General features: G+C 40.4%; 1 protein-coding gene across 1 annotated transcript in view; it reads left to right on the top strand.

Annotated features, from left to right (window-relative positions):
• Window positions 1–1,846: 1,846 nt before the first annotated feature.
• The window catches only part of DSG2 (desmoglein 2), a 48,193-nt gene continuing 26,201 nt past the window's right edge, over window positions 1,847–23,838 (top strand). The window contains exons 1-2 of the mRNA XM_021686281.1: window positions 1,847–1,924; window positions 22,377–22,412. Of these exons, the coding sequence (XP_021541956.1) occupies window positions 1,886–1,924; window positions 22,377–22,412 (75 nt within the window). The 5' untranslated portion in view covers window positions 1,847–1,885. The remainder of the gene's footprint in view (window positions 1,925–22,376; window positions 22,413–23,838) is intronic.

The following is a 23,838-nucleotide window of genomic DNA, read 5'->3' as shown; positions in this document are numbered from 1 at the left end:
TGAGGCATAAATACTTGCCTATAGGTCTCAGGTGCGAGAGCACTAATTTTAGGTAGGATTTATATACAGTCTCCAGGGTTGATTTGTAAAAGTGTTTTGGTAAAGCCTGCCTTCTTCATTTAGTTTTCCCAGAGTGATGGGGAATGAGAATTATCACCAAGGTGCTACCATCCACATTTAGCTCAAGAGAAAGGAATGGAAACTAGAATACAAACTTCTCTCCTGATTTAATTATGCATCCAACGCTTAAGAGCTTCCCTGGTACTCAGCACTGTTCTAGGCACTGGAAACACAGCAGACAACTAAACACTCTTCCTAGATACTTAGTCCTCTGCTAACTTAATCACTAACACTTAAATAATACTATGAAGACAAGTCACTCAGCAGTTAAGCCCTAACCAAATAGAGGAGAATGTGGTTCTCTCCACTCAGAGGGAGCGGTCCTTGGCAGCTAGGGAAGAAAGGGACTAAAGAGGAGATGCCAACTGTATGGAATCTGAAAAACTGGCAAGATCAGAGCTGGGGCGAGAAGGGTAGGATAAACTGGGAGAGGAACAAGAGGGCCCTTTTGACCACAGAAGGAACTCCGCTATTGTGTTCAAATTGAATGCTAAACTTCTCTTTCTAGCAGCATACCAACCCTTTATACTTCATAGCCTCTTCCACTACTCCAACATCAACAGTTAACCTTTCTTAGACGTTTCCTAACCTGGTGCTGATTCCAGTGTCTCCGTTTTTCAAGAAGAGTTCAACTTAACACTTACACTTGCAATAATAATTATACTACTAGCATCTACATTTATTGAACCTGATGTACTAAACACCACAAAAGGCTTCACATGGATTTTCTGGTTTAATTTTCACAACAGCCTTATGTGTTGGGTGCTATTAATCCCATTAAACAGATCTGGAACTAAGGCACAGAAAGGTTGTCCAGGTCACACCGCTAGTAACTACTGGAGCAAGGATTCTGACCTCTAGTTATTCTTTGTGTAAGAGATTTTGTATATCATATCGAAGAGTCTATCTTCCCCTTAACACCCCTAGAATATTCTCCTAGCTGTGTCTAGCTAACAAGGAGTCAAAGGACTGTCCCTTTAGATCATCTGTGATTTTTCTGTTTCTCCCTTAACCAGATAAAATGCAAACCTGTTGAAAGCAATGAAGAGGCACTGGGGAGAAGCAAGAAGCCTTCGCAGAGCCAGCCACCTAAATCCTGCTCCAGAACCTGAGCTCCCTGAAAGCAGGCCCCAGGCAGCCCTGGCTGCACTGAGGACTCAGGTGCGCGCGCCACAGTCTCCTCGGCGCCACCTGAGCTCCGGGCCCGCGCACATTCACAAAGCGCTGGACCCCTGAGCGGCCTCAGGCGGCCGGGGGGCGGCGTTCGCCGGACACCGCAGGTCTCGCTGCGGAGGTTGAGGTTTGCCCTTGGGCCGGGGCTCGGCGGCCCGCGCTACGCAGGCCGAGTCCCCGCCGGGTGACCCAGAAGCTCCCTAGTCCTGGCCACTCTCCTGAGAGGAGGGGACGGGGAAGGAGAGGACGGTGGGGCGGGGCCTGCCACCCAAACTCCCCAGCCCAGGGACGTCCCGGTCCCAGGTGCGTGAGCGACGAGGGGCGGGAATCCACCGCGCGCCTCCCTCCTGCGAGGAATTCCCACCTCAGCGCCACCTTCTCGGGCGGGCTCCCGGTTCCATTTTTCTCGCGGCGGCCGCACCTGGCACCGCGCCCCTGGGCAGGGCGGCGCGGCGGCCGCGGAGAGTGGCCCTCGGGGCGGGCCCTCCGGGGCGGGGCCGGGGGCGCGCGCTGGCGGGGACGCGGGGGAGCTGGGGTGCCGAGCAGGGCTAGCAGCCCGAGGCGAGGGCGCGGCGGCGGCGGCGGGGGCGCGATGGCGCGGAGCGCGGAGGGTGCCGCGCTGCTTCTCCTGGTAGGTGCGGGCAGCGAGGTCGCGAAGCCCCGGGCGGGCGCGGGCGCGGGCGCGGGCGGGAGCCGGGCTCGCGCGGCGACCTGCCCGCACCCGCCTGAACAGAGCCCCGCGCGGGGCGCTCCTTCTTTGAGCCGCGAGGTGGGGAAGGGCTGGGCAGGCTGTGGCGAGCTCGAACCCCGAGGCTTCGGAAAAGCCCGCTGGCGGGCGTGTGCGAACCTGCCTGCAGTGCTGCTCTTCGGCCGCCACACTCCGGCTCTAGCGCCTTTTCTGGCTGTGATCCGTGGGTGTCGTGGACCCGGAGCGCGGAGCACCTTTCCTGGAGATCGGGGCTTTGTTTGCTGCCTTCTCCCTCCGACCGGCAACATGGAGGCGGGAGAGGCAGAGGCCGTGCCTTCCTGCAGGTTCGGGGCAGTTCTCCACGATCCGGTCCGCGGCAGTGAACCGGAGAAAGCGGAGAAACGCTTTTATTCCTAGACGGCAACAAAGGGCTAAAAATAGGGTTTAAAAAAAAAAAAAAAAGTAAAAATTTTAGAGTTTACTTTTTTGTGTGTTAAAGCCACATTATTGTCAAAATCACCCACATAAAGATAGTTTTAACTTAAAGTTCACAAAATTGGTGTTCTAAAGCTGTTTCCGGGTGTTAAAGATAATGAAATATGTAATAGTTTGAAGATTTTTTTCATTTTAAAAGGTGACAGAAAAAGTGCGGAGCCACAGTCAAATTGGCTTTCCAGACGTTATTAACGAAAAGGGCTTGAACCGCTAGAAAATAATGTTGGGTCTCTAAAGCTACATTTCTTATTCTTGGTTTCAGTGCTCGGATTGGATTTTAAGTATCTTTGCTTTCTGTTTGGTAAAGGAATTGCACATGATTAAGAAATGTATCAGGCTTATGGGGTTTTGCTAAATGGGTTTTGATAAAGTGACAGCTATTATCCTGATATAAGTGCGGGTTCACCTTCCTGAGACTTAAACATATGTTCAGAGAGATTAGATACAAAATCATACTCAGTTTTTGTATATAATGGTAAAAATTTTTTTAAAACCACACAAGTTCGTTCCCTATATTAAAAGTTATAACTTCCCGGACGCCTGCGTGACTCGGTGGGTTAAACGTCTGCCTTGGGCTCCGGTGTTGATCCCAAGACCCTGGGATCGACGCCCTAGTCGGGCTTCCTGCTGAACGGGGAGTCTGCTTCTCCCTCTTCCTGCCACTCCCCCTGCTCATACTCTCGCACTCTCTCTCTCTCCCCCCGCTCTCTCTCAAATAAATAAATAAAATCTTTTAAAAATAAATAAATAAATAATAAAAGTTCTAACTTCCGGAAGGGTACCTTCTCTCTCCCAGAGTTGCAATGGAGGAGGGGAAAAAATACATATCTATTTTTATATTAATATATTTACATAGTATTAGTAGTAGTTAATTATGTTAATATATATTTTTTCCTGTTTTGTGTATGTGTGTATATCACAGGAAAAAAAAATGACTAATCCAATCTAGGGATTTTGGTGAACTCTCACTTGGAATAGCATAATTAAGACCTCCAGACCTTTGGCACACCAGTTCATTTTCATGCTCTGTTTATCGCTTTCATTTTGCTGAAGTCATTGAGGTATTTTCAGTCAAGTTCATTTTGTTAATAAAACTTTTCTCTGACAATTTAGGATTTTCTTTTTGGCCTCCAAAATAATAGAGCAACTATTCCCTCATTGTGATACCTCCTGGCTAAGTTGACTACCAAGCTAATAGCACCTGGCTTACTTTGAGGGTTAAATATTAAATTCTTTTCACATAGGAAAAGAATCTTCTTAATTCTCAAATGGTATAACAAGCAGGCCAAGTCACTTATATTTATGGAGAAATAGCTAATAATTTATGCATATTTTCTATTTTAACAATCCAGTATTTTTACTCTATCAGGCAATAACTGACTTATGAGGTGATTATAACTAAGCGAACTGGAACAGATTCTAGGCCATTCTTTGTATTTTCTATTATGCTTTTTGTGATACAAATTTGAGTATGTTTATCTTTGGTCAAAGAACAGTGGACAGTTTACCATCCCGCCCCCCCCCCCCCCGGGTGTTTGAAGTTGAAAGTATACTCTTTGGTAAAGAATGGAAAGCAACTCATCTGTCAGAAGGAGTTCTTGAGGAAATGGGTCTTTTATAGAAGGGAATATAAACTGTATTCTGCACGGGTCAGAGTTCAGTTGCAGATAACAGAATTCATTCTAGCTAGTTAAAGCAAGAAGGGATATATTTCAGGGCATTAAGTTGATTGCATAACTATAGGAAGGATTGAGGAAACGGACTTTAGAGTTGTCAGTAATGACTTCCAAGCCACACAGCCAAACCCAAGCACTTAAGGCGATCAGAAACCCACACTGCCAATCCCACAATGTAGAAATTGCCATGATCTGGATGCTACTTTTGCTGCCAGGTCCAGAACCATGCCACATTTACTAGGATGCCTGCCAACTAAATGTACCAGGACCCTGCCTCTTGGCACCCAGTAATCTAGTGGTGGACACTAAAACAATCTTATTTGCAGTAATAAGATTGCTGCAAAAACCCAACTGTGTCCCACATACTAGGCTCGCCAGCATACATACAGCTTCTACTTCACTTCCTTCTTTCAGAACTTATGTAAATGCTGATTGATTGAACTTAAATCACAGTTAAAACTTTAGCTGCAAGGGAGTCTATGACCTGTGATCTTTAGCTTTCCTCCGCAGTTCAGGGAGACACACAAGAAAGGAGATACTGAGTGGCACCAACACAAAATGGAAAATAGAAACAATTTCATGACAGTCTTTCCTCTTCAAAAGTTTTTTACCTGGGATCCACCAACTACCAAATGCTCCACAGATAGAATTCAGAGGGTCCTTAGACATGACTGGGAATAAATTACATATCTATGTTTACTAATCTCTATCTGAAATTTAGCATTTCTTTAAATTCTGAGTGTAAGAAAGACACTGCCTTAGCATTAGCAGTAACTGTGACTTTGTCACAAATGTTGTCACATCATACTACAGTTATCTGAAAATACCATTTGTTGTCATCACTAACAGACTTCTAAATCTTATTATTAATGTGTTGATAATGAAGTACATGATATCACTACATCACAAATTGGTGTTTCTTAAATTCTGACTATTTCATTGTATTGGAATTCATTCATAATCCAATGGTTTTTTTTCTTTTATAAATTTCAAAATATTATTTTGAGAAAGGGTCCATAGGCTTCACCAGACTGCTAAAGAGGGCACTTGGTGGGGGGGGGTAGATTTTCTGATGGTTGCCTCCGTTTTGCCTTTGACTAAGTAAGCTTGTTTTTAAAAACCAAACTACATTTTAAGGATTCAGTGATAACAAATTGTATTACGAACAGTTACATCTACTGGTGTATTAGTTTGCTAGGGCTGCTGTAACAAAGTACCAAAAATTGGGTGGCTTGAAACAGTAGAAATTTATTGTCTCACAGTTCTAGATGTTAGAAGTCTGAAATCAAGGTGTCAGCAGGGCTATATATTCCCTCTGAAATCTGTAGGTTTCCTTCCTTGCCTCTTCCTAGTGTTTGGTGGTTTGTCAACTATTTCTGGCATTCCTTGCTTTTTAGATGCCTCACTGCTATCCTCCAACTTCACATCACATTCTTCCTAAATCTCTTCTTATCATTTTACCTCTGCACATGTCTGAGTCTATGTCCAAATTTCCCCTTTTTGTAAAGACACTGGTCGTAATGGATTAGGGCTCACACTAATGGCCTCAACTTGGTTAAATCCACAAAGACCCTATTTCCAAATAAGGTTACATTCTGAGATATTGGGGGTTAGGACTTCATCATATCTTCTTTTAGGAGACACAGTTCAAACCCTAACAAATAGGTTCAGCTATCTACAAATTATCAATAACATTGGAGTTATGCTTGATGTTTTAATATACAACTGGATAATAGAATTTAGAGTAAATTCAAGCATAAATTAGATGATAAATATTGAAGCTTATAAGAGTAATCAGTTATATGCAGGGATTTTAGAAACATGTGCTTTCACATTTGCTTTTGTTTCTAAAAATTAATAGGTTATGGGAAAATGTCAACTCTTAACAAGTTTCTTTAATAAGAAACTTAGAGGGAAGTACTGTACAAAAAGGTATGCACATTCATTTGGGCTAAATTCTCCCCAATCCTAGACATACTTAATGAGCTAAATTAAAATCCCCATGGTTGGGGCGCCTGGGTGGCTCAGTCGTTAAGCGTCTGCTTCGGCTCAGGTCATGATCCCAGGGTCCTAGGATTGAGCCCCGCATCGGGCTCCCTGCTCTGCGGGAAGCCTGCTTCTCCCTCTCCCACTCCCCCTGCTTGTGTTCCCTCTCTCTCTGTGTCTCTCTCTGTCAAATAAATAAATAAAATCTTTAAAAGATAAATAAATAAATAATAAAATAAAATAAAATAAAATCCCCATGGTTGAGGTCCAGAAATATGTACTGATAGAAACTTTGCAGTTAATCTAATTATCAGACAGCTATAAGAGTGAGAATTACTGGTTTAAATTTTACAAAACAGTGTATTCATGAATGAAGCATACAAATATTTATATGGAAAAAAATTACACATTGAATAGGGTTTGGTATTTTTTAAACCGCCAAATTATAGAAAAATCAGAAACCTTAATTGAAATCATAAATGAGCTTTAGATCAAATTGAGCATTTCTTAATCACAACTTTTTCAAAGTGCCACAGATTTTAAAAGCTGAATAACACTTTTCAAACATATAGTCCATATATGAGAGATTGTTTTCTTAGTTAAGTTTATCTTAAACTATCAAATGTATACCACATATGACATTGTACTATTTTTGTTTATTTCAAATTATTAAAAATTATTGAGATTTTTATTATATGCAAAGCTTAGTGACTAAAGTAAAAGAAAGTAGAACAGCAGGATTTATACCATAATCTAATGGTAATATGGTGATGCTCACAAGAAAAACTATGTAGAAACTAACCATATAGGACCACTGTTTAGTAATGCCTTGCTCAATTTTAAACAACATACTAGACATTGGGAGACCATGAAAAAGCCTGACATGTTCTGCCCTCATGGTGTTTATGGTCTAGTAAACAAGTAAATGTCTAAATTCCAATTGGGTTATAGTAAGAAGAGTAATGATAAAAGAACAAATAATACTATGGAGCCTACAGAAGGAGCTCCAACACCGAACATCCCAGCCAAGATCTGAGAATAATTATAAATTAGTGAGAAGATGATATGAAGAGAAGGAGGGAGAAGAATGTTCTATGTAGAGAAAAGAGTATATGCAAAGGCCTGAAAACAAGGGTGTGGGTTCTTTGGAAGAAGTGAAGGACTTCACTGTAGCTGGAACATAGAATGTGAGACAAAATCCATGGAGAAAGATGAGTGCAGCCTTCTTGATACCAATGGAAGCCACAAAAGGCTAATTAACAAGTAAGCATTTTTAGGGAGGTGTTCAAATCATTAAGAAAATAAAAAGATGAATTTTGGTTGAGTTGGTCAGGAAAGGGTCAAGAAAGAAGTGATAGTAGTTGACCAATTAGGAACAGTTTTTTCCTTTTTTTTTTTTTTTTTTTTTAAAAGGAGATGTTCCGGAATTTGGGATGTTGTGATCAAAGACAGGCAGAAAAGTACAGAGAGTACAGGGGAGGGAGGGTGCAGCCCGGCAGGAGGGTTGGTTTGGGAGCAATGGTTCTCAAGAAAATATTGGGGGCCTGGGGTTTGAAAGGTGTACTTTGGTTGTCACAAGGCCCGGGATTATACTGGTATTTAATACCTCAAATCCAGGGATGGTAAGCCTCCAGCATTCTTCAGAACCTTCAAGAAAAATTGGCCATGCATTAATATTTTTTTCTTATTGGAAATGCCAGTAGCACCCCTATTGAGAAATGGTGATAGACGAATAGTGAGAGGTTCTGATTAGGGATTCGTCTTACTTATCTCTATTCTTTTGAAATTGCAAATATCTCTCTGGTTGATTAAGCCTTTATGCGTTCATTCATTCAACTAATATTATTGCGCTCCTGCTCTGTGCTGAACACTTCTAGGTCTCACATCAAAATTATACCTTCATGGGAATTATTTTCATCATTCAAGTTGGTGCTACCTGGCTGATTGGAGAATGAGAGGGTAGATTTGGGTAGAGATGAGATGAGAAGAGAGTTCAAATTCCCCCTATTCTACACTACCCATTATTCTTTCAAGTTCCCTACTATGCAAACTAAAAAATAAAATAAAACTAGGAGGAGGGTTCAGATGGCAGTGTAGGAAGATCCTGATCTCACCTCCTTCCACAGACACAACAAATCTACAACTGTATATAGAATAATTCCCTGTGAAGGGGACCTAGAAATTAGGTCAACAGAGCCTCCACAAAAAGGAACAGCAACAAGATAGGTAGAAGAGGATAACACTAGTAAAATCAACCATATCTATAATAATTCGTTAAGGAAGTCACAAAATAAGATATATAAATATCACATCAAAAACATAAAACGTGAGGGGCAGGGGCAAAAATGTTGTGCTTTTAGAAAGCATTCAAACTTAAGTGACCACCAACTTAGAACAGATGGCTATATATATAGGTTGTTATATATGAACCTCCTAGTAACCACAAACCAAAACCCATAATAGATACACAAAAAATAAAGGATTCCAAACAACACTAAAGAAAGTCACAAATCACAAGAGAAGAGAACAAGAAAAGAAGAAAGGAACAAAGAACTACAAAAACAATGAGAAAACAATTAACAAAATGGCAATAAATACATACCTAGCAATAATTACCTTCAATGTAAATGGACTAAATGCTCCAATCCGAAGACACGGAGTGGCTAAATGGATAAAAAACACCAAGACCTGCCTGTATGGTGCCTACAAGAGACTCATTTCAGATCTAAAGACACACACAGACTGAAAGTCTGTGATAGAAAACATATTCCTTATAAATGGAAGCAGAAAGAAAGCTGAGGTAGCTTATATCAGACAAAATAGACTTTAAAACAAAAGGTGTAACAAGAGAGAAAGAAGGGCATCACATAATGATAAAGGGGTCAATTCAACAAGAAGATATACCACTTGTAAATATTTATGCACCCAGCACAGGAGCACCTACATATATAAAGCAAATATTAACAGACACAGAGGGAGAAATTGACAGTAATAGAATAATAGTAGGGGACTTTAACACCCCACTTACATCAATGGATAGATCATCTAGACCCAAAGTTAATAAGGAAACATTGACCTTGAATGACACATTAGACCAGATGGACTTAATAGATTATTACAGAACATTCCATCCAAAAACAGCCGAACACATGTTCTTCTCAAGTGCACATGGTACATTTCCAGGGTGGATCACATGTTACGCCACAAAACAACAAGTCTCAATAAATTTAATGTTGAAATCCTATCAAGCATGTTTTTCTGACCACAGTGGTGTGAAACTAGAAATCAACCACAAGAAGAAAACTGGAAAAAACACAAACACATAGAGACTAAAACATGTTACTCAACAACCATTGGGCCAATGAAGAAATCAAAGAGGAAATCAAAAAGTACCTTGAGACAAATGAAAATGAAAACACAATGTTCCAAAATCTATGGGATGCAGCAAAAGCAGTTCTAAGAGGGAATTTTATAACAATCGAGGCCCACCTGAGGAAACCAGAGAAATTTCAAATAGGTAATTTAACCTTACACCTAAAGGAACTAGAAAAAGAGGGGTGCCTGAGTGGCTCAGTCCGTTAAATGTCTAACTTTTGATTTCAGCTCAGGTCATGATCTTAGGTCCTGATCAGGCCCCACATCAGGCTCTGAGCTGGGCATGGAGTCAGCTTGAGATTTTCTGTCTCCCTCTGCCCCCCCTCCTCAAATAAATAAATAAATCTAAAAAAAAAAAAAGGGAAGTAGAAAAAGAAGAGCCCAAAGCTAGTAGAAGGAAGGAAATAAAGATCAGAGCAGAAACAAATAAAATAGAGATTAAAAAAAAAAATAGAAAAGAAACCAAGAGCTGGTTCTTTGAAAAGATAAACAAAATTCATAAACTTTCAGCCAGACTCATCAAGAGAAAAAGAAAAAGGGCCCAAATAGAATCAGAAATGAAAGAGAAGTTAAAACCAATACCACAAAAATACAAATGATCATAAGAGACTACTGTGAACAATTCATATGCCAACAAATTGACAACCTAGAAGAAATGGATAAATTCCTGGAAACATACAGTCTTCCAAGACTGAGAATGTAAATTGGTACAGCCACTATGGAAAACAGTATGGAGGTTCCTCAAATATTAAACATAGAAATACCATAAGATCCAGTGATTCCTCTTCTAGGTATTTATCCAAAAATAACATATGCACTCCTGTGTTCATTGCAAGCCAAGAATGGAGGCAACCTAAATGTCCATCGATAAATGGATGTGGTGTGTGTGTGTGCGATGAAATATTACTCAGCTATAAAAAAATGAAATATTGCCATTTGCAACAACATGGATGGACCTTAGAGGATATTATGCTAATGGAAGTAAGACAGGTTAAGACAGAATACCATACGGTCTCATTTACATGTGGAATCTAAAAAACGAAACAGAAGCACTCATAGGTACGGTTGCCAGAGGGGGCTAGGAGGTTAGGCGAAATAGGTGAGGGGAGGATTGAGAGGTATAATCCTCCAGTTACAAAATATACAAGACTATATTCTCTATGCTATACATAGAGAATATAATCAAATATATTGTAACAACTCGTATGATGAGAGCTCCTAACTGCCTAGACTTGTGATGATCATTTCATAATGTATATAAATATCAAATGACTATGTTGTACATTTGAAACCAAATACAATATTATATATCCATTATTCTTCAGTGAAAAATAGTTAAAAACTTAAAAATAAAAATATTACATTAAATTAAATTGCCCTTACCCACTCTCTCATCTTAGAGATCTACTCTCCTTAGACCCCAAAAGTTCTAGCTGAGAAACTGGGCAAGACACCTAGGTCAATCATCATGTTTTAATACTGTTAATCATCTCTTCTTCAAATATCTCCTTCCTTTGCTTCCATAATATTCTACTGAGAGTCCTTTCACCTCTAGCAAGCTGCAGTGGTTCTCATCTCCTTTTCCAGCCCAGCACAGTAGAAGAGTATGCTGTACACACACCACTGGGAGACATATCAGATATGAGTGGACGTCAGGGGAGGTGCAGAGTGCGTGGTGACATCCGGGGCTGGGAGAGTACTGCCTTTAGGACAGTGAGTGCAACCCCTGCCTCCCTTTGAGCCGCAGTGCCATACTCTTTATTGTCTAATATCTTTCCCCAGGACCTAAGCCTAGCATGGCTACAAGCTGTGCCCTGAGAATTGCATCCTTCTAGCCACTCAGACTTACAATTTCAGTATCTCTGACCCCTTCCCCTATCCTCCGCACACAGGGCATTGCCAAGGATTAGTTGGGTCCTCTGAAAGTTTCGGCTTCACCCATCCATCGTCGTGCCATTACCCTATGCTGGCCCTCATTCCATCTCCTCTGGCTTATTACTTATGCTCAAACCGTCACCTGCCTTTCACCTTACACAGTACTGCTAGAAAACTTTCTGGAGCTCTAGTGTTACAGCATCCCTAATCAGAAGCTGTCAGTGAATTATCTTAGCATAATTTTTGTCCCGTTTTTTCTACTTGCCACCGTAAGATAGTCTAGGTGCCAAACTGCCAAACTTCTTGTTCATTACCCTCGATCTCCATGTTCTGGTACATGCTGCCTTTGATATAGATCATTTCCTTCCACCTCCAATCTGCACAGACATGGATTCTGCTCCCTCTCAAGGCCAAGCCCCGTGCCACTTCTTACCCTACACCTCTCCTGATTTCCCTAGCAGAAAGGGATTTCTGCCTTTCTGAGCTCCCCAGTTCCCCAGAGCTGTTTTTGCAGCTGTCATTCCTACAGTTAAGTTTTTCTACCTTATGTTATAGTAATTTATATACTTTTTATCTCTCCTACTAAACTGTAAGTTTCAGAGCAGAATCTACATGTCACTTGTCTATGTCACTAGCTAACTGTCTGGGACACAGAAGTATTCTTTAAAAACCCAAGAGTCGGGCGCCTGGGTGGCTCAGTTGGTTAAGCGACTGCCTTCTGCTCAGGTCATGATCCTGGAGTCCCTGGATCGAGTCCCGCATCAGGCTCCCTGCTCGGCAGGGAGTCTGCTTCTCCCTCTGACCCTCCCCCCTCTCATGTGCTCTCTCTCATTCTCTCTCTCTCAAATAAATAAATAAAATCTTTAAAAAAAAAAAATTTTTTTTAAAAACCCAAGAGTCAAAGTATCTTCCTATGTTTGGGAAAGCTGGAAGAATAACCTGAAATTCATTTGTTTAAAAGAAATGTTTACTGCCCAGTTAGTCATCAGTCTGGCCTGAACTTCTAGATCATTGGTTTAGTTTCATTACAAGTTAGAATTATTCAAAAAAGGAAGGAAAAGAGAGAGGAAATGTAAGTTAAGATTTGCCTAATTTCACAGATAATAGTCCCCCCAAGAAGATTCATACAACTTTCTAAAGCCCTTGATTTTCACTTTTTTACATTTTGCTTCCATTTATTTGAGACCAGTTGAAAATGCCTATTTTCCACTTTGAACCTTGGAGTCCACTGTTGCCCCACTGACAGACCAGTGCCATCAAATGGTGAAAAGGGGCAATCTGAAGCTCTTGGTTTTCTTAAACTTCTGGGGAGTGTGGGTGGAAATCTGGTTTTCTTCATTTTTTTTTAAGTGTAATTTTCAGGACTGTATTGCAGGAAAAAGGTGGAAACAACCCATCATTTTTGTCTATCAAAATGTGAGATGTATTATATATATTTACTAATATTTTGCCTGATTCCAAAAGCATTCATAGCAGTTACAGAAAACAAATACCAATAAAATGGTAAAATATTTCACAAATAATAAATGCTCAAGATCAGTAAAACTTAAACTAGAAAAGGTTTAAAGCGGTGGAAAACCCTATTTCAAGTAATCCTATTATATTATTACTTCTGAAGTGAAAAATCTTCTTGGGATAGAAATCACTCAATTACTGAATTTCCTAATTTAGAATCTGTTGTTTCACACATCTTTGTAGTTGAGGATTTATTATCCAGTGTATGAATTATCCAGGCTCTCTTCCTTTTCCTTTGCTACTCTGCTTTTATACAGTCGTTTTCAAGTATGATCCCAGACCATCAGCATCACCAGGAAACTTGTTAGAACACAAATTCTTACGCCCCCTGACTCCCAGACCGATGATCGATAATTGGAAACTGGTGGAGCTCAGTAGTCCGTGTTTTAACAAGGTGATTCTGATGCCACTCAAGCTTGAGAAGCACTGCTAACATCCCTATTAGAAAATAGTCGGGAAGAGAAAAGATTAAATATTTTAAAAGCTTACATTTAATCACTTGTTAGCAACTCTTGATTTTTTTAAAGTGCCTGGGTGGCTCAGTCAGTTAAGCATCCAACTCTGATCTCAGCTCAGGTCTTGATCTTAAAAAATAAAATAAAAAAAGTTTTAAAGGCCAAAAAATGTACACTAAATAAAATAACATTGACTTTCCTGGACCTTCAGTTTCTTTGTCTATATCAAGGAAGAAATAGGAGCTGTCTATGATTACACAAAACTCAACTTGAAATAAGAATTCACCATGTGACCTAACAACTCAAGGATAGCACACATTGCCAAATCCATATTTTAAAATTTTTTGAGGCAATAAATGTTGCCAAGGAAAATATCTTCCTCTTTAAAGGTAGCTTCAATATGACTTACTCTGCATCCTATTTGTTACATTAAGATTAGCCCAAACATTGGAAAAGCAGGTAAACGATTATGACAAATCATGTAATTTATTGCATTCAGACTTAAAGTATGTAGTTTAACTACCTAAAATTCAAATTCAGAATCAGGAGAAGCTGTCATTGGATGACTCATAAGGCCTCCTGGATTCTGCTTATTAAATCATCAAGGTGACTTCAGAACAGGAAGTCTTTTTTCTAAAAGTGCCAACCTTGAGAACAAACAGTACATTGATTGATAGTATTTTTGCAGTGATGACTTTTCCTAGTGCCTCTGCCAAAAGAAAAATTATTTCCTTGCCAGTTACTGGGAAGGCCAGTTTTGACAAGATGCATAGGATCCAATGGTAAAAACAAAAATTTGTTTTTAACTTCAGTAAATTGGATTGAAGGATTTGTCTGTTTCATCTAAAAACATTACTTCTTTGGTTAGAGAGACTAGAAGTTTATTTTTCCTCTTCAGTCTTAAAGGCATGTTGCACATGACTTCTGTCACCAAGTCCTGTGAGAAAAAAAGCTATAGATTTCATACTCAGGAGAAACCATAATGGTCATCATGTCCAGGCATTCTTCCAATGTTTGAACCCTTTTACAACATCCCTACAGGCCATCACTCAAACTTACAGAGCTGGAAATGTTCAAAGGGAAGTGGGAAGGAGTGGGGATGGAGGACAGAAGTCAGAAAATATCAGTTATTCCACTTACATTGTCTGCAATATGCTACCCATTTGGAAGTTTACATAAATCCACGGTCCTCTGCAATTTGTATGACTTTCTTGACTCTAGTTATGGTAACTTCCAATCAGAGATGCAAGTTCTAAATCAGGGTTTCTGAACCTCAGCACTTTGTCATTTGGAGCCAGACAATGCTTTGTTGGGAGAACTGTCCTGTGCATTATAGGATGTTGCGCTACATCTTTGCTCTCTACCCACTAAGTGCCAGTAGCAGCTCACCCTGGTTTGACAACCTCTCTGATCCTCCACAGGAACTTGATGACAGAAAATTGTCATGTGCTTGGCTTTAAGATGCACATCAATTTCTGTAACTTTTTAGTGTAACATGTGGAAAAGTGTAGATATCACAAGTGTACTGTATTACTGAATTTTCACAAACTGAACACAGCGTGTGACCAGCAACCAGATCAAGAAACAAGATTACCAGCACCCGGGCGCCTGGGTGGCTCAGTTGGTTGGGCAACTGCCTTCGGCTCAGGTCATGATCCTGGAGTCCCGGGATCGAGTCCCGCATCGGGCTCCCTCCTCGGCAGGGAGTCTGCTTCTCCCTCTGACCCTCCTCCCTCTCATGCTCTCTGTCTCTCATTCTCTCTCTCACAAATAAATAAAATCTTTAAAAAAAAAAAAAAAAAAAAGATTACCAGCACCCCAAAAGCCCTGACATCATCTCCACTGACTCACTCACCCCGCCCCTTACAGCACCAGCCTGGATCACCGGTACCATTCCCACCTCATGCCTGGCTCTTCCCTTTGCAGGAAAGTCTGCCTGACTTGTTCCCCCATTCTGTCCAGTCTCTATGAAGATAAAACCTCTTCTGAGAGCCTCCTCACAGTCCTCAATCACTCTCCACCACCCTGTCCCTGCTTTAGTTTTCTTTACAGCTATCCCAACCTATTTTTGTCTATCTCTCCATCAAGTAAGAATCCAAGAGGATAAGAACATTCTAGTAGCATATTGTAGGAGCTCAGGAAATTGAAAGCATGAATGAATTCAAATTGCAGAAATTTTAAGATGAGGGCCTCCTGGGTGGCTCAGTTTGTTAACCAACTGCCTTCGGCTCAGGTCATGATCTTGGAGTCCCGGGATCCAGTCCCGCATCGGACTCCTAGTTTGGTGGGAAGCCTGCTTCTCCCTCTGACCCTCCCCCCTCTCATGCTCTCTCTCTCTCCTTCTCTCAAATAAATAAATTTTAAAAAAATAAAAAATCTATTTTTAAAGAAAGTGGGTGCTAGATGATTGAAACTAGGTGTTGTTTAGTGGATGTTCATTCACTCTACTTTTGTATATATTTGCAATTAAAATTTGTTAATGTTAAATGCATGAAATATAAGATTCTCTGCATTCAAGATATTAGTAATTAAGAATGACAAAGTTTCATGTGTTAAGAACTGAGACTGTAATGAATAAGGTGAACTTCATTGTCTTTAACCATAGGCGAACAACTGATATTCCATCACATTCTACAACCTTGCTACTCAAGAACTGGCAATGTCAGCATCCCCTAAGAGCTGGTTAGAAAAGCAGAGTGGAAGGCTAAACTGCACACCTACTGAATTGAAATCTTTATTTTTAAACAAGATTCCCAGTGAGCAAAATGCACATTCAAGTTTAGGAAGCACTGTTTGTAACCATATGATTGTCTGTGTTTCTTAACAAATAACGTCTAGAAAGGATATTCCAAGGGGGGAAAAAATCAATGGAGATACTCTGATAAAGAATTTGCATTTGAATAGGGAACTATAAACTGCCCCCTTTTATTTATGTACTAAAGAAACATGATATTTAGTCAGGATGATAACATTTAATAAAATACCATGTAATTATTATACCTTTTTTGCTAGGCCAAGTAAGATTTTAAGGAAGAATAAATGTGGTAAATATTGGATTTAGCCAATTCCTCAATATGGCCAGTACAAACTAAAGAAATGGGTAGGCAAGAAATATATTACATTTTAAGAGTGTTTCCTGATGATGTAACAGTGAGGAATGTTGGATCCAGTCACTACTCTTTCCTTTCAAAAATTCCCACCAGAGAGACATGCAGGGAGAAGTAATCTATTCATCATTGCTTTCACTTGTTTTTCATACCATGCCATCTTTGAAAATACATGAACTTGGGGAGCACAACTTTGGCTAAAGATACCTCTGGCATTTTTAGCCAATAATAAAGAGGATGAGGTGCAGAAGAAATAATGTATCTGGCCATACAATAGAAAATGAGCCATGGTCATTTGTCTGCCCCATAGAGGCTCAAACTAGAGACTGAACATCCACTATCCTTGAGTTTCTCTTTACAGGGGTAGAGATAAGAATATGAACAAGGCAGAGGAAAGAGAAAGGGGAAGGATCCACATGTAGAACACACCCCACAAGAAGCCTTCAAAGAGAAGTGGATAGGTGAAAGAGACTTAGACATTTTAGAGAAAGCCTTATTTCCATGATTTATCAGTGAGGGCTTCATAGAACCTGGATTGTAGGTGAGAAAAGGCAAACAAGACAGAAAATCCAAATTTAAGGCAGATTATAATAAATTAATACACAAATAAAAGGTGGGAAAGTGAAGGCAATAAATATAGACAATTTCAGTTTGGAGTCATAGTAAAAAAAAAAAGAATACGTGCGGATTAAATGTTCACAGAAACGGGGAAGGTTTGTTTGTTTTTAAGGTAGGGAAGATCTTAATATATTTGGTTAGCTAATGGAAAGGAAATAAACATGTTTAATTAGCCAGTGGTGAGTAAAGATAAAAAGTTAGTGGAAGCAGCAATCAGACAACAAAAAGAAATAAAAGGCATCCAAATCGGCAAAGAAGAAGTCAAACTCTCACTCTTTGCAGATGATATGATACTTTATGTGGAAAACCCCAGACTCCACCCCAAAACTGCTAGAACTCATACAGGAATTCAGTAAAGTGGCAGGATATAAAATCAATGCACAGAAGTCAGTGGCATTCCTTTACACCAACAGCAAGACAGAAGAAAGAAATTTAGGAGTCGATCCCATTTACAATTGCACCCAAAACCATAAGATACCTAGCAATAAATCTAACCAAAGAGGCAAAGGATCTGTACTCAGAAAACTATAAAATACTCATGAAAGAAATTGAGGAAGACACAAAGAAATGGAAAAACGTTCCATGATCATGGATTGGAAGAACAAATATTGTGAGGATGTCAATGCTACCTACAGCAATCTACACATTCAATGCAATCCCCATCAAAATACCATCCACTTTTGTCAAAGAAATGGAACAAATAATCCTAAAATTTGTGTGGAACCAGAAAAGACCCCGAATAGCCAGAGGAATGTTCAAAAAGAAAAGCAAAGCTGGTGGCATCACAATTCCGGACTTCCAGCTCTATTACAAAGCTGTCATCATCAAGACAGTATGGTACTGGCACAAAAACAGACACATAGATCAGTGGAACAGAATAGAGAGCCCAGAAATGGACCCTCAACTCTATGGTCAACTCATCTTTGACAAAGCAGGAAAGAATGTCCAATGGAAAAAAGACAGTCTCTTCAACAAATGGTGTTGGGAAAACTGGATAGCCACATGCAGAAGAATGACACTGGACCATTTCCTTGCACCACACACAAAAATAGACTCCAAATGGTTGAAAGACCTAAATGTGAGACAGGAGTCCATCCAAATCCTAAAGGAGAACACAGGCAGCAACCTCTTCGACCTCAGCCGCAGCAACTTCTTCCTAGCAACATCACCAAAGGCAAGGGAAGCAAAATCAACTATTGGGACCTCATCAAGATAAAAAGCTTTTGCACAGCAAAAGAAACAGTCAACAAAACCAAAAGACAACCGACAGAATGGGAGAAGATATTTGCAAATGACATATCAGATAAAGGGCTAGTATCCAAAATCTATAAAGAACTTATCAAACTCAACACCCAAAGAACAAAGAATCCAATCAAGAAATGGGCAGAAGACACGAACAGACATTTTTCCAAAGAAGACATCCAAATGGCCAACAGACACATGAAAAAGTGCTCAATATCACTCGGCATCAGGGAAATCCAAATCAAAACCTCAATGAGATACCACCTCACACCAGTCAGAATGGCTAAAATTAACAAGTCAGGAAATGACAGATGTTGGCGGGGATGCGGAGAAAGGGGAACCCTCCTACACTGTTGGTGGGAATGCAAGCTGGTGCAGCCACTCTGGAAAACAGTATGGAGGTTCCTCAAAAAGTTGAAAATAGAGCTACCATACAATCCAGCAATTGCACTAATGGGTATTTATCCCAAAGATACAAAAGTAGGGATCAGAAAGGGTACGTGCACTCTGATGTTTATAGCAGCAATGTGCACAATAGCCAAACTGTGGAAAGAGCCAAGATGTCCATCAACAGATGAATGGATAAAGAAGACGTGGTATATATATACAATGGAATATTATGCAGCCATCAAAAGGAATGAGATCTTGCCATTTGCAATGACGTGGATGGAACTGGAGGGTATTATGCTGAGCGAAATAAATCAATCAGAGAAAGACATGTATCATATGACCTCACTGATACGAGGAATTCTTAATCTCAAGAAACAAACTGAGGGTTGCTGGAGTGGGGTGTGGGGTGGGAGGGATGGGCTGACTGGGTGATAGACACTGGGGAGGGTATGTGCTCTGGTGAGCGCTGTGAATTGTGCAAGGCTGTTGAATCTCAGATCTGTACCTATGAAACAAATAATGCAATATATGTTAAGAAAAAAAAAAAGAAGATAGCAGGAGGGGAAGAATGAAGGGGGGGAAATCGGAGGGGTAGACGAACCATGAGAGACGATGGACTCTGGGAAACAAACTGAGGGTTCTAGAGGAGAGGGGGAGGATGGGTTGGCCTGGTGATGGGTATTAGGGAGGGCACGTTCTGCATGGAGCACTGGGTGTTGTGCACAAACAATGAATCATGGAACACTACATCTAAAACTAATGATGTAATGTATGGGGATTAACATAACAATAAAAAATTTTTTTTAAAAGGTTAGTGGAAGGAACAAGGTTCTTGAGAAGGTAAATGTGGGGGAATAAGTAGAAAGTTGAAGATAAAGCATACAGATGTTGGTTAACTTTGCAAGGGAATCAAGACACCTCTGTCTTGGAGAAGGCAGGGAAGGAGAGGAGGATTGAAGATACAATCTCAATCAGATAAAAAGTGGGGTCATCTAAGAGTGAGTGGGTTCAGAGGTGTGATCCGTGTGATTGGGGTTGTCTCCTCAAGTGTGGAATGGTATGATAGGGCTACTATACAAAGATAAGGTAACTATATAATTTATGGTCTGAATGAGCACACTTTTGAGAATGAATGGGTTATACAGATGGGAAGCCTGCACAGCAGGTGTCATCGAGATTCTCCTGGGCAAAAGTAAACACATGGTCACCCTAGAAAGGAGTCACCACCTCTGTGGAGGGAGCAGCTGTTAGAAAGTGAATGGATGTGATGGGTCCATTCAGCCTCTATGGCCCTGTCTAGCACTGTTGCCAGTACAGTGCCAGAGTCAAAGAGAGCAACAGGCTCACAGGGTTGGGGGAAAAGTGAGACAGGAATATTAGAAAGTCAAGAGACTGAGGGATCCCAGAGTCACTGACAACATCTTTGGAATGGCTGAAAATAATCTACTAGCGTTGTCTAATTGAGTTGTCTGCAGTGTTGGAAATGTTTTCAAGCCACTTGCCTCATGTGAACAGTGAGCAAATGAATTATTAATTTAAAATAATTTAAGTGTAAATAGCCACATGTGGCTACCATGTTAGAAAGAACTGGCTTAGGGGTATCTGGGTAGCTCAGTCAGTTAAGCATCTGACTTCCGCTGGAGTCATGATCTCCAGCTCCTGAGATCAGGCCCCGCGATGGGCTCCCCACTGAGCGGGGAGTTTGCTTCTCCCTCTCTCTCTCTCCCCCTGCTTCTCCCCCTGCTCGTGCAAATAAATAAATAAATTCTAAAAAATTTAGAATTTCTCTCTCTCAAATAAATAAATAAAATCTAAAAAAAGGGGGGGTGCCCGGGTGGCTCAGTCGTTAAGCGTCTGCCTTCGGCTCAGGTCATGATCCCAGGATCCTGGGATCGAGCCCCACATCGGGCTCCCTACTCCGCAGGAAGCCTGCTTCTCCCTCTCCCACTCCCCCAGCTTGTGTTCCCCCTCTCTCTGTGTCTCTCTCTGTCAAATACATAAATAAAATCTTTAAAAAATTTTTAAAGAAAATTTAAAAAAGAACTGGTTTAAATTAAGTCAAGGGAAAAGTGAAACCAAGAGATTATTGGACTATAAAGAAAGGGCAGCAAGAGTGAAATAAGTCAATCAGAGAAAGACAGTTACATGGTTTCACTCTATGGAATATAAGAAATAGCACAGAGGATCATAGGGGAAGGGAGGGAAAACTGAATGGGAATAAATCAGAGAGGGAGACAAACCATGAGAGACTTCTTTTTTTTTTTAAGATTTTATTTATTTATTTGACAGAGACACAGCGAGAGAGAGGGAACACAAGCAGGGGAAATGGGAGAGGGAGAAGCAGGCTTCCCGCTGAGCAGGGAGCCCAATGCAATGCGGGGTTCGATCCCAGGACCCTGGGATCATGACCTGAGCTGAAGGCAGACACTTAACGACTGAGCCACCCAGGCACCCCAAACCATGAGAGACTCTTAACTCTAGGAAACAAACTGAGGTTTGCTAAAGGGGAGGTACATGGGGGAATGGGGTAACTGGGTGACAGGCAAAAAGGAGGGCACATGATATGATGAGCACTGAGTGTTATATGCAACTGTTGAATTACTGAAATCTACATCTGAAACTAATGATGTTTTATATGTTGGCTAATTGAATTTAAATTTAAAAAAAAGAAAGGGAAGCAAAAGAGGGTAGGATAGGATTTTATTGTGCAGATTTTTTTAATTTATTTTTTTAGAAAGAGGGCATAGGGTGGGGCGCCCGGGTGGCTCAGTCATTAAGCGTCTGCCTTCGGCTCAGGTCATGGTCCCAGGGTCCTGGGATCGAGCCCTGCATCGGGCTCCCTGCTCGGCGGGGAGCCTGCTTCTCCCTCTCCCACTCTCCCTGCTTGTGTTCCTTCTCTCACTGTGTCTCTCTCTGTCAAATAAATAAATAAAAATCTTAAAAAAAAGAAAAAGAAAAAGAAAGAGGGCATAGGGGGAAGGGGCAGAGGGAGAGAGAATCTTAAGCAGGCTCCACACAGAGCATGGAACCCGAGGTGGGGCTGGATTTCACGACCCTGAGATCATGGCCTGAGCCAAAATCAAGGGTCAGCCACTTAACCAACTGAGCCATCCAGGTGCTCCCCTATTGTGCAGATTTTAGAGTAAGCATAACTGTAATGTAGTTCTGTGTGATGATGAAGCCCAAAGTGTGACAGTTCTTGATAAGAACCAAAGAAAAGAGTTGGTGGGATTTAAGTATGAAATCTGAATATGGGCAGTCATGTTGGTGACCCTGGAAATGATGGGAGTTAGGAGAGCCAGGAGTGGAGGGTATATTTCACCCTAAAGGCCTTGAGGAAAGTTGTGTGGGTCCCTGAGAACATGAGATGGAGGGTTCTTGTTTTTGTTTTTCAGATATTAGTTGTGTTCTGAGTTTCCTGGAGGAGGCAGTGTGGATCAAGAAGAATGTAGATTCCTGTGTCTGGCCCTGGTCATGGGGGGGTGGAGGGTGGACAAAGGGGGAAATTAAACATTTTTTTTACAAACAAGGATAGTAATGGTGGTGGTTAAACCTTTTTTAAATATCTATACTATTTTACGTGGTAAGTTATCAACAAGTATTTAAACTGAACTGAGTGATAAATTATATCAAACAACAAATAAATAATTTTATTTTCCAGATCTGCTTTAACTTTGGAAATGGACTCCATTTAGAGGTAAGGAACCAAGAGGATCATTTCTGTGTTTTGGACTCAGAGGCTTAATTTCATGGAGGGCAATTTGGCTATGCCTCACCAGATTAAAAATGCACAGTCCCTTAGAGCTAGCCATTCCCACTCAGTCAAGTGCACAGAACATATATCCAGGGATGTTCAATGCAGCATTTTGTGGCAATCTAAATGTTCATTGATAGATGGTAAAACAACTTATGGTACATGAAGAATGTCCACGATGAGGTACTGAATGAAAAATCAAGGGGCAGAATAAGATGTATGATGTAATTCCATTTTTATAGGACAAAGAGCTTTATACATGTGCAACTGTAAGGTCATAAGACAAGATCATCAAGCAGTAAACAGTGAATACTCTGAAGTGTAAGAGAAGAAGTAGAATAAAGTTTTGTATTTTACATTCTGAACTGTAATGTTATTTTGCTCTTTTGTTACATAATTTAATTTTTTAAGTCCTAGAAAAATTTTTTCAACTAAAAATTTAAAAAATCAATGACCTAGTGATAACCAGTATATTCTGAAAAAAAATACATGTTATATAGAGCAACACAATAAGTAAGATGATAAACCTAGTATAATAATCATTTCTGATCTTAATATACTAGGTCAGCTGTATTGAAATTTTCCTTGCATAAAATGTTTGTCCATTAAAGCCCAACTGAAAATATATAGAATAAATCTTTTCCACTTAAGGTTCTGAAAACAAAAGTGGACAGTTTAATCCTTTACCTCATCCTTTAAACAATAAATTCATTAACTGACAGTTTCACTAGATTTCAGTTAAATTGATGCCACAGATTAGTTACTAAGATTTAGTTTTAAAACATTTAATAATTCATTTTTAAACTATAAGCCACCACAGAAAAATGAAACTTCATTTTCGGTAAGGAAAGAATTTTTGACACACTATATTATTTCTTAATTTGCCAATTTTTATGGTCACTCAATTACTCTAGGCTGTTAAAAGAACAATCCAGTGATCATAAATCTTGAAAAGATCTGGTTGGCTTTATTCAGTGATCATGAATAGGGAAGCATCCAGTTTAGGAAAGAGTTATACAAAGTAAGAGGGTTTTATAGACCAAAGCCAGCAAGAATAGGAAGTTATACACTGGGTATTTGCTGATTGATTAGAGCAGAGTCACTTTGGAGCTGGGGCAGATAAGATAAGGTCCTGAGCAGGGCAGGGCTGACTGCTTGGCCCAGGCCTTCCTTTTCTGGGAGATCCAAACACAGAAATTTAGTTAGGTTCCAATGTATTGATGTGGGGTTTAGCATAGGCCCTAAGGCATCTTAGGCCTTAGTCTGGACACTTTAATAAGCCTTTGTAACTCTTCACTCTGGGAAATCTATTCTTACTGATAAAAACAAAACTATACTGTTCTACTGGTTTAGAGACAATTTCTTGAAT

Source organism: Neomonachus schauinslandi, chromosome 14, assembly GCF_002201575.2.
Source record: "Neomonachus schauinslandi chromosome 14, ASM220157v2, whole genome shotgun sequence".
Lineage (NCBI taxonomy): Eukaryota > Metazoa > Chordata > Mammalia > Carnivora > Phocidae > Neomonachus > Neomonachus schauinslandi.
This window is presented reverse-complemented; position numbering and strand designations above follow the sequence as displayed.